Source organism: Rhinichthys klamathensis, unplaced genomic scaffold (assembly GCF_029890125.1).
Source record: "Rhinichthys klamathensis goyatoka isolate OS25496 unplaced genomic scaffold, OSU_Roscu_1.1 h1tg000243l_1, whole genome shotgun sequence".
NCBI classification, from domain to species: Eukaryota; Metazoa; Chordata; class Actinopteri; order Cypriniformes; family Leuciscidae; genus Rhinichthys; species Rhinichthys klamathensis.
In genome coordinates, this window is record NW_026606765.1 from 1,052,192 (window position 1) to 1,063,945 (window position 11,754).

Consider the following 11,754-nt stretch of genomic DNA (forward strand, 5'->3'; position numbering starts at 1 on the left):
AATGAATGGCTTACATAACTGCCATCTTGTAGATGATGGCAAGGCCAGATTGAACAGATGGCTGCAAATACATATTTCCATATTTCGCCGAATACTGTTTACTAAATTGGAGCCTTTCTGTAAACTGTCAGTCTTTGGTTTTGTGTTCACAGGGAAATTTTCAAAAATGTAGGTGGTATTGATTTTGTTTTGTGGTGTGATTTTTCTCTCCACAAAACTGATCTGGTTTTTATTTAGTTTTTTACAGACTGTAAGTTATTGAATGACCAAATTTACTTAACTTTACTCAACATAATCTATTTTATGTTAATTCTGTCTCTTTTAGAATAAAATCACTTCTTTGAGACTGAATGGAGTAGGCTACTAGAGATAGCCCATTTTTTATTTTGTAGATGCAAATGGATTTATTTATTTTTTTGTAGAAGGTCCAAGCGTCATTAGAAACAATTTGACAAAGTACTTATGTATATTCCAAAGTTTGTCCATGTGTTAATATTTCTCATTAAACTGGCATGTGGGTGCAATTTTGACAAATTTTAAAGCCATTTCCAAGATATTAGAATATGTTCTTCTTTTTATTGTGTTGTAACTTGTCATTTAAAACACTGTTATGTGTTTTTATTTTATTTAATAGAAGACATTCATTTCAATAGAACACAGCTTTGGCTCCTGTTTTGTTTACATTCACTTTCCTTTTGGATTTTGGAACAAACAGATCACGTGGTGTTCAATCACAGAAAAGCCTTGGTTTGTATAGCCTATGTATATTTGTTTATTGTCCTCTATAATATGTGTAGTCACTAGGTGATGGGTCCGTCTTGACAAGGAAAGACGAGAAATGTGTGTCCTTGTAATTTCTTAATTTATTGTTTCAGTCAGACTCTTATTTTGAAATTAACCTCAACGGCGTCGAGCGTCACCCGGAAATACTCTTAGCAGCCGCTGAACAACATGCTTTACACTGGTGTTTTCATGCGGTTTATTTCGCTACAAATGATTTGAATACGGAAACTTGGATGGATGTAATTCCGTTTACATATTTTTAAATGATTTTGCTGGCCTCGTAAGTTTACATAAACTGTTTGTCTCGTGTTTTTTCATCTGAAAATAACAGCTGTCGCGGTTTATTGGTATTTGCAGTGGTTTAAACGGAAACATTCATGACTTGTTCCTCGTGACTTGATCTTTAAATTGATGTGACTATTATTTTTCTCAAAACGTTTTTGTATCAGAGAGCTGTATTTGCTGACACACTCATAAACGACCTCGTGTCATCATCACATCAGTGAATCACTAGTGTTTGTGTTATTATAAAATGATTATGATGTTCTGATATATGACTGTATGTTCTGTTAATATGCATGTATTAAAACCCTTCCCAGGTGCTCCTCTATAAACCAAAATGGGTAAAAAGAAGGTGAAAGACAGAAGTCCTAGCACTGAGACTCCAGGTAACGTTACATGTGTGACAGCTGGCTGTAAATTAAGTGATTATAATCATGAAACCTCTAACATGATTCTCCTGTTGCTTTATAAGGGGTTTCCTGCACTCACATCCGCAAAGGAATAGATAACAGCTTACTGAAGAAAACCGGTCTAAATCTGAGCTCGTGCCAAGACTGTGAGCCGAACAAGCCTGTTGAAGACCAGATCTCGGAGGATGAAATTGACAGAGAAAGTCCAGCTGTGTGGCTGTGCCTGAAATGCGGCCACAGAGTAAGTGATCAGGTGACTTGGTTATGACACGTTGCTATTGGCCAGCCTCACATAAACACAATGTTGTGATCCTTGTCAGGGCTGCGGGAGATTTGAGAATCAGCATGCAGTCAAGCACTACGAGACGCCTCGATCCGAGCCACACTGTTTAGTGCTCAGCCTGGACGTCTGGAGCGTCTGGTAAGTCACACACATCCTCACTGAAATGTGGCAGGGTTTGTGTGTTCAGACCTCTTACCTTCTGTTTGATGTGTCGTCAAGGTGTTACATCTGTGATGAAGAAGTTCAGTATTCCAGCACGGGACAGCTGGCACAGCTGATCACAAACATAAGAAAACAAGTGCCGACGGATCCTGGCAAGAGCACCTCCAACAAAAGTAGGTGCCAGACAGTTTTCAGAGCCACGTCCGCTTATTCAATATCAGTAGCAGTTGACCAATATGTTTTTATTAGTCATGATTTAAACAAACATGTATTAATGTTTGTAATATTAAAGTCCGCCTGTGGTGAAAATCAAGCATTTAATGTTATTGTCTATGTGGTGTTTTTAATATGCTTTAAGACAAACCATGTGTAAATTCATAAGTCGACACCATTGCTGAGTATTTTCTCCTTAAAACTGCAGTGAACCAAAGACAGTATTAAAAAACGTGGTTCGCTGGTGTTTCTGACATCACAAACTACCTTGTAACCAATCAGGTCAACGAGTGGATCTCTGAGCTGGTGTGAGTGAGTGGAGGCGGTGCTAATCTGCATATTCATAGAACTGTGTATATGTATATTTCAAGGGGAAACAAACTTTTAAATATGTCATTTCGGTGATCAAAGGTGAGTTTTAATGGATGAAATGATTGACTACAGGGGGACTTTAACAGAATATACTATGTAATATTTGAAAAACAATATATTTTCGACACTTTGGCTATTTTGAAATTTGTTTACTAAAAGCACATGGTTTCATTTAATAAAGCATAAATTTGCCTGCAGAATGTAAGAAGGAAGAGAAACCTGCAGAGCAAACACCACATGAAGAGAAAGAGAACCAGAAGAGCAACTCCAAACATGATGACAGTCCCAAAAGACAGAAGGCAGCGGCGGCAGCAGGAAGCCCTGGTGTCGTGTGTGTCAGGGGTCTCAGTAATCTGGGCAACACGTGTTTCTTCAATGCAGTCGTGCAGGTAGAGAGTCAGAGTTTGAGACGCTACACATTTCTGCATGTAAACAAGCTCTGCAAACCCTGATGTTCTCGTCTCCCTTCTCAGAATTTATCACAGACGTGGTTTTTGCGAGAACTGCTGAGCCAGATTTCAGATGAGAAGAGCTGCTTCACCATCACTCCATCATCTGAGCTGGTACTAATGCTGACCCTCATTATGTTCAGTTTATGCCTAAATCTTCATCTAACAGCATATTTTCACATTATGTTTTCAGGAACCTCTTCAGATCCAGCTGGAAAGACCCGGGTCGCTCACGCTGGCTATGTGTCAGGTACTGAATGAAGTCCAGGATACCAAGAAAGGTGTTGTGACCCCTAAAGAACTCTTCACTCAAGTGTGTAAAAAGTAAGTATCCGCACACAAATGTTCCCAGTGCAGCTGCCTCATCTAATAAGAGGAAAGTGCTGTTTTACTGATGTGTTTGACACCTGCATGTCCAAAAGAAATAAATGGCAAACATACTGTATATATATATATATATATATATATATATATATATATATATATATATATATATATATATGTCTCTTGTTTTATATAGTTTAGTCATGATCATGTGAGAAACTCTGAACTGTTATCTTTGATCACAGGAATAAATTACATTTAGCAATATATTAAAATAGAAAATACTTAATTAAATAGTAACAATATTTCACAGTATTACTCTTTTTACTATATTTTTGATAAAATAAATACAGCCTTGGTGAGCATCAGAGACTTCTGGATAAATTGTGAACCACCATTTTTTTTTTGTGTGTATAAATGGAGATTACGATTCTCCCATAATTCTGAAAAGACAACTCAACAAAATAACATGCAATTTACTAGAGGTTCTGATAAAATGTCAAACGGTGTGCATGGGGTACATGCAACTCCGACACTAGGTATCCCGAGAGGCTGGGCGACGGTGTGTATTTTTTACCCTTTCCCAAGCCACATTTCAACCGAGATAAGTGTCTGCTCTGGATAGTTATGCGGTAGACCACAACACCAACTAAACATGGATAAATTTAAGAAAAAGGACCCAAGGTCTATGGGACCAAGGAGCAGGACCGGAGCACAGAACGTTTTAATACATTTATTAGTGCAAAATGACCAACGTTATAAGTTACGTTACACAACAATCTCAAGATTGTTGTGTCCTGTTCCGAGAGCACTGGCTAGGCTGAGGCGCAAGTGATTCCTTTTTATGAATAAATTTAACTAGAATTAAACAAGGATGTCTACATCTGTTCTAAATCAACAACGTATTTGAACGTTATCTTTAACATCTCTAACGTAACGTTAGGCTAACATTAACCTAACATTAGCTGCGTTGTACATCATGTCACTTAGCTTCATTAATGTATCTTTAAATAACCGAGATAACAAATGTTAGCAATGTTGTGCTGAAAGATTCATGTACATACTGTAGTGCATGAACAATGCTGATCCTCTATCTTGTTGTCTGAGATGGTGATGGCAACGAGATGTGGTTTATCACGTTTACACTGTGACCTTTAAATTTTAGCCTGAAGCTGAAGCTTTTCATCGACCTTCTCAACAATAAAATTATTAATATAACCCTCCAATGAAGAGTTAAGGCCCTTTTGGTGACTTCGAGCGAGATGATATACACTCACCTAAAGGATTATTAGGAACACCTGTTCAATTTCTCATTAATGCAATTATCTAATCAACCAATCACATGGCAGTTGCTTCAATGCATTTAGGGGTGTGGTCCTGGTCAAGACAATCTCCTGAACTCCAAACTGAATGTCAGAATGGGAAAGAAAGGTGATTTAAGCAATTTTGAGCGTGGCATGGTTGTTGGTGCCAGACGGGCCGGTCTGAGTATTTCACAATCTGCTCAGTTACTGGGATTTTCACGCAAAACCATTTCTAGGGTTTACAAAGAATGGTGTGAAAAGGGAAAAACATCCAGTATGCGGCAGTCCTGTGGGCGAAAATGCCTTGTTGATGCTAGAGGTCAGAGGAGAATGGGCCGACTGATTCAAGCTGATAGAAGAGCAACTTTGACTGAAATAACCACTCGTTACAACCGAGGTATGCAGCAAAGCATTTGTGAAGCCACAACACGCACAACCTTGAGGCGGATGGGCTACAACAGCAGAAGACCCCATCGGGTACCACTCATCTCCACTACAATTAGGAAAAAGAGGCTACAATTTGCAAGAGCTCACCAAAATTGGACAGTTGAAGACTGGAAAAATGTTGCCTGGTCTGATGAGTCTCGATTTCTGTTGAGACATTCAGATGGTAGAGTCAGAATTTGGCGTAAACAGAATGAGAACATGGATCCATCATGCCTTGTTACCACTGTGCAGGCTGGTGGTGGTGGTGTAATGGTGTGGGGGATGTTTTCTTGGCACACTTTAGGCCCCTTAGTGCCAATTGGGCATCGTTTAAATGCCACGGCCTACCTGAGCATTGTTTCTGACCATGTCCATCCCTTTATGGCCACCATGTACCCATCCTCTGATGGCTACTTCCAGCAGGATAATGCACCATGTCACAAAGCGCGAATCATTTCAAATTGGTTTCTTGAACATGACAATGAGTTCACTGTACTAAAATGGCCCCCACAGTCACCAGATCTCAACCCAATAGAGCATCTTTGGGATGTGGTGGAACGGGAGCTTCGTGCCCTGGATGTGCATCCTACAAATCTCCATCAACTGCAAGATGCTATCCTATCAATATGGGCCAACATTTAAACGCTTCTGTAGACATCAGTGTTTATATCCAAACTATAAACTTTTATCCCAGTACTTCTGTGATATTATTGTAACAGAAGTAATGATACTGTGATGTTGAAAAGACTGAAGCTTTTAACGATTCTATTATCTGTTTTTGTTCACAGAGCTCCACGCTTTAAAGGCTTTCAGCAGCAGGACAGTCAGGAGCTGCTGCGGTACCTTCTGGACGGCATGCGGGCGGAAGAAGTGAAAGTATAAACCTCTAACAGCACATGACGAACTCGTGTCTGCTTGTGTCTTCCTTTGCCATCTCATTTGATTATAAGGAATGCTTGAGACATTTTTATTTAACCGTGTCCTGTTTGTTTATTTTCTGTATTTTTCAGAGAGTAAACTCTGGAATTCTGGGGGCTTTGAAAAACTCTGGCAAAAGCTTAGAGGCCGAGCAAACGAAGAAGGTTACTAAAGGTACAAGTCACTATCAGATTACCACAATGACAAATGATATATTATAATGTGAATTTCTCAGTCCAGGTAACATGGAGGACGAGTAAACATTGTTCATTTACATATATTACCGACATTGTAACAATACAAAGCTGGTTGAAATCTGCGAAGTTGCACTTTAAGGCAAGATTAAACCCAAAGCTTGTTTATCATAACATGATGAGTATTATTAAATGAATAAGTTTGACTTTCTCTCGCATCGTTTTCACCAGAGTATGAGAGAAACGGTGCACCCAAGAACTTTGTGGACCGAGTGTTTGGTGGAGAGATGAGCAGCACGGTGATGTGCAAAGAGTGCAGGACTGTGTCTCTGGTGACGGAGATGTTTCTGGATCTGTCTCTTCCTGTAGCTGATGAGGTCAGATTCATACAGCTGCTCTATCCCTCAAACACTTTGGCTCTTCCTTCTGGCGAAATGCTCATAGTTGCTGTTGTAAAGCGCGAGCATGTTCTGGGGGACGTGGACTGATTTGAGTCTCTTCCTCCAGGCCTACAGGAAGAAGAATCAGAAGAAAGTTGCTCAGTATCGCAGCAGCGTCAGTGACTATGGAGATCAAGACAGCACATCATCTCTGGCCAATGGGAATGAAGACATGCCTACAGGAACAGGAAGCAAGTACCAGCAGAAGAAAGCCAAGAAGCAGGCCAAGAAACAAGCCAAGGTAAAGACGCAGTGTCAAACATTTCAATTTTGACAACTCGCGGAATAGTTTAAGCATGTTATTGAATAGGGCAATGTTCATGTATTTGGTTTCGGCAGATTAGATCTGCTTCGCTGCTTCTGCTTATAAATATAAACTTGCTACTACCAATAAATACACATACACAAATACACGCTTCTGTGAGCATGTAAGATATGCTGCTGCTGCATAAAGAGACAAGCATATATCCCATAGCAAATCTAGGCAGGTGGAGCTGGGGGAGGTGGAGGGTTTCAGAGGAACTCTGATAGCGCCACACAGAACTAGCTTACAGCAAACAATGAACCAGACTATGTTGAGCAAGCAATCTCATTGGCTGCAGGGTCAGCAGAGGTCAATCAGCTTGTGCCATGTGGTAATAATGTGATTGATTGCAGATTGCATGTAAGGGATCAGCCTGCGCCCTCTAGAGTTTCATGACTGAACTTATATATATATATATATATATATATATATATATACTGTATATTTAATGTTTTTTTTCTCTCCCTACATGTTTTCCACATATCATGTTCCATTGACTTATTTTAGTATCAAGTAGAATACCGCCAATCTGTGATACGCTTATATTTTGGCTTTTGTATCCATAGAATCAGAGACGGCAGCAGAAACTGGGCAGTAAAGTCCCTCTGGAACCTCTGTCCAATCAGAGCACAGCTAGCAGCACCGATCCAGCGGACGGCTCCGGTCACAGTGTGGCAGAAAATGGCTGTGCTGATGTGGAACCAGTTAAAAACAGCCAGGAGCATTTGATCCTTGAGAAACCTTCTGCACAATCACTAAATGAGGATGAAGATGATGAGGAACCCGAGCAAGAGCATGCCACTGCTGGCAAGAACCGCTTCACTGCCTTATCCGAAGACCAGACCTCTGAAGATGTGTCTGTAGAGGGAGACAAAGTGGAAGAGGTGAATGAAATTGAGGAGGAGGACGGTGCTGACCAGCTTTGTGCTGAAGAGGATCAGTTAGTCGAAGAACTGAATATTATGTCACTAAAAACAGCTTCAGAAGGTGAAATGGAGAATGGAGATGATGCCTCAGTTGACGTTAAAGAATACACTGTGGTGAATCAGGACCCTGAGCTCGCCTTTCACGCACTGACCAGCAGGGAGGCGCCAGAGAAGAAGGAGTGTTCGGTGGAGTCCTGCCTGTATCAGTTTACTGAGGTGGAACATCTCACAGAGAACAACAGACTGATGTGTTTTACCTGTACAAAACGCCAGCCTGGACATAAAGCCTCAGACGGTACTGTGCTCACCTTTTACAATATTTACTATATTAACAGACTTAGACTTTTTTTTTTGTCAGCTGAATCCCTTTGACGTTTCAGTTAATGGTCACATGATATGCTAGGAAACATGAAATATCTAGGACTATTGTGGCTATTTTTATATATATATATGTGAGTATTCATAGACAGATAGATAGATCATAAATAAGCATTGCACATTGTTTACCTGTGTTTGACACTATTTTTTTTAGTTATTGAACACAAAACTTAGTTTATCATAAAGCTCAATTGTGACAGCAGTGTTTCTAAACTGATTTGTGTCGTCATGCTTCAGGTGGTAAGAAAGCTGTTTACAGAGATGCACTGAAGCAGATGCTGATCTCTCATCCTCCAGCAGTGCTCACACTTCACCTGAAGAGATTCCAGCAGGTAAAACACCTGGTTCCCCCTGTCCCAGACCTCGCCACACTGATACACTCAAAGGAGTCTCCATTTAGACCCTTGTTTTGTCATTTGTTTGCCTGTAGGTTGGATACAGCGTTTGTAAGGTGAACAGACATGTGCACTTTCCTCAGATCCTGGATCTAGCTCCTTTCTGCTCTTTAAACTGCAAGGTGAGCAAATGAACATTTTTTTTCACGTGGAGCTGCACGATGCTGGATTAGCTGAGAATCAAGATGTTTTGTGTGTGTTTAAAATAGAGATCATGGTTCTCCAACGATTCTGAATGGACAACTAAACAAAATAATTTACTAGAGGTTCTGACAAATTGTTAATTGCTGCAGTCTATTTAAAAAAGATTTAATTTGAATACATTTTTTTTATTTTTTTATTATTCAGTTTGAACGAATGACTCACTCATAAAGATGTCACCTGTTTCATTACTAGATAATGAATCCATTTTTGATTCAATGACAAATACAGACATGCCACTTACTGGTGTAACGACAGTGCTACAAATACTTGTAATCAGACTACAGTTACTTTTCTATTGATTACATGATTACATGTTATTCTCACAATGACAGTAAACTATTCATAATTCATTGATTTTAAAAGTCTACTGCTTCAGAAGGTCTTCCAGATTTGTGTAATCACACACACACACACAGACCAGCATTAACATCTTCTTTTTTTAGCATAAAAAACTTTTATCTCAGTTCTTTTTTGTGATCATTTTAATATTTGTAACATGGAAATAATGATATTGTGATGCTGAAAAGACTGTTTGCGAAGATGTTTCATATCTGCACATGACAACTGCGGCAGCGCCAGCGCAGATCTGAATGTTCACTGTGATCACAGGCTACTTGTCGACGGTTTAATAGACATGGCTGAATCGTTGTGCTTTAGGAATGAGATCGTGTGGGTGTTTGAATCGAGATTGTGATATTTTACCAATAAATCATGCTCCTATATGAGCACGCAGTGCATCAAACTCTGTCTGTGTTTTTAGGGTGTGAAGGAGGGAGAAACGCAAGTGCTGTATAGTCTTTATGGCATAGTGGAGCACAGCGGCACCATGCGGTCCGGACACTACACGGCCTACGTCAAATCACGACCCTCCACGCACAATTACGTAGAAAACGGGTCGGCTGCTGGTTGTGAGTATCAGCGCTGTTGAGTTCATGATTTCAATGAGCTTTATTTATATACCGTATATACCCGAATATAAGACGACCCCCCCCATTTTCCAGATTTATTTTTGGGGAAAAATAGATTTTTTGGGAAAAAATCTGGTTTTCAACAGAAAATTATTTTAAGAGCAAATTTCCGAGGCGTTGTTCCAAATGCCTCGCATCACCTGTGCCTCGTGTAGTAGAGGCCCGCTAGTCGGCGGAGACCGGCACATATGCGCTTCCTGATTGGCCATGACTGCGGCTGCCCTGAGTGCGACGGGATGGATTTAACCACCCTGCAGGGTCGTCCGGACGACGATCCGGCTCCCGCTCTCTCTCTCTCCCTCTGCTCGAGCCGCGCAAGAAAAAGCGTCCACATATCGCGTCTTTTGCTCGCTCAAGTTCGTTATTCCAAATGTAGGCGCGCGGTATGCGCGCTCATAATGAAAGCCTAATGATAGTCAAGAAAAAGACTATCGATTCCTCCACTCGAATATAAGATGACCCTGAATATAAGACGACCCCCCATTTTTCAGCCTATTTTTAGGATAAAATCTCGTCTTATATTCGGGTATATATATGAACACGCAATAATGTTGGAGACTGAAAAATCAAGGCATTGCATACATTTAGCTGGAAACCAAGTGACATTATTATTATTATTTTCCAATCATCCTCTTGTCGCAGGTAACGCTGAGGCCAGTAAAGGCTCATGGTTCCACATCAGCGACAGCAGCGTCCATCCCGTTCCGGAGGCCAAAGTGCAGAGTTCCCAAGCCTACCTCCTGTTCTACGAGAAGATCTCATAACCCAACGTGAGGACTGAGCTTCAAAACAAAGGGCTGGTGGTGCTTCTCTCCGACTGCTGGGACATCCGGTTAAAACGCAATGCAAATGGATTGAAAACTTTGAATCAAAGTTGTGTGTATGAGCATCTTCTTTTATGTTTTTTTTTCTTTCTCTGCATTATCAGCTGCTGTTCAGGGGAAAGTTTTCATTCATGCAAACAAGATGCAAAACTTACTTGTGATCATTTCTGTTTTTTTAATTGAAGTTAATAATGCTCAGTGGGGATTGGAAAGTGATGAAATGTTTTTCTAACCTCTAGATCATGGTTTGATGAGGCTTTGAAGTGGTCATTTGCCTCATATAGCATTTCTCAAAGTATCTGAGTGTCCTGCACAATCTTCCAGGACTCTGCTGCCAGGAGAAATAGTCATTTTGAGTGAATCTCATGAAAGTCATATTTCACCCTAAAACCACAGGTATATATTGTAGGTATAGTAATGAGAATTGTAGGGATATGTACTTAAATGTCAGGGGTAAATATATATATATATATTTACCCCTGACATTTAAGTACATATCCCTACAATTCTCATTAATTTTATTTAAAGATTTTTTTTTTTCATTACAAATCTAATTTTTTAATGATGTAATGCACTTAGTGATCATGGACACATTTTTAAAATTTAGTCAGTCTATTAAATTCAGTACATTCAAATAATAATTTGTAAACATACATCTGTACTTAAAATAAATAAGTAAACAAGGGTCTTAGAAATAAGTTTAATTTTCTTTATTCAAAATAATTAATTTAATTAATTAAAATAAGGACTAAAAATATTACCAAGACATGACTTTACAGCATGAGATTCATACCATTTTGTAAAACAGAAATATATATTGGTTCAGAAATAGCCTATATATTGGTACAATTTTATATTACATTAAATGCCTTCCTGCCCTCTAATATAATGGCATGAGTCAACTTCAACATGAAATTTCAATATATGAACAGATTCTGAAGACACTTTAGGATTTTTTCCCAAAATAAAACAACAACCTCAGAGCACTGAAGCTCAAAATAAATGACTACCTTCAAATGAAATGTTTTGTGTTTGTTTGTTTTCTAACATTTTAAGAAGCTAAAATACAAAAATAAAATAAAATGGACAATTTTATCTTCTGACAGTTGTTCAAAACGAGCGTCCAAGCGTCTCTTGAAACCTTCAAACAAGAGAAGTTCATAGACACGAAATTATTGAGCGGCACTACTAGCTA

General features: G+C 39.4%; 1 protein-coding gene across 1 annotated transcript; it reads left to right on the forward strand.

Annotated features, from left to right (window-relative positions):
* Positions 1-905: 905 nt before the first annotated feature.
* Positions 906-10,713, forward strand: usp16 (ubiquitin specific peptidase 16). Its single transcript, XM_056265972.1, has 17 exons — positions 906-1,063; positions 1,383-1,451; positions 1,538-1,716; positions 1,796-1,896; positions 1,978-2,093; positions 2,704-2,894; positions 2,979-3,068; positions 3,148-3,278; positions 5,797-5,884; positions 6,019-6,100; positions 6,352-6,497; positions 6,628-6,801; positions 7,431-8,085; positions 8,406-8,500; positions 8,599-8,685; positions 9,528-9,675; positions 10,378-10,713. Exons 2-17 carry the CDS (start codon positions 1,403-1,405, stop codon positions 10,497-10,499), a joined length of 2,454 nt encoding a protein of 817 aa, XP_056121947.1. The 5' UTR covers positions 906-1,063; positions 1,383-1,402; the 3' UTR covers positions 10,500-10,713.
* Positions 10,714-11,754: the final 1,041 nt, after the last annotated feature.

Coding starts and splice junctions, on each gene's coding strand:
- usp16 (XM_056265972.1), top strand. CDS start 1,403: ATGGGTAAAAAGAAGGTGAAAGACAGAAGTCCTAGCACTGAGACTCCA. Junction 1,897..1,977: donor CTGGACGTCTGGAGCGTCTG/GTAAGTCACACA, acceptor TGTGTCGTCAAG/GTGTTACATCTGTGATGAAG. Junction 9,676..10,377: donor AAACGGGTCGGCTGCTGGTT/GTGAGTATCAGC, acceptor CTCTTGTCGCAG/GTAACGCTGAGGCCAGTAAA.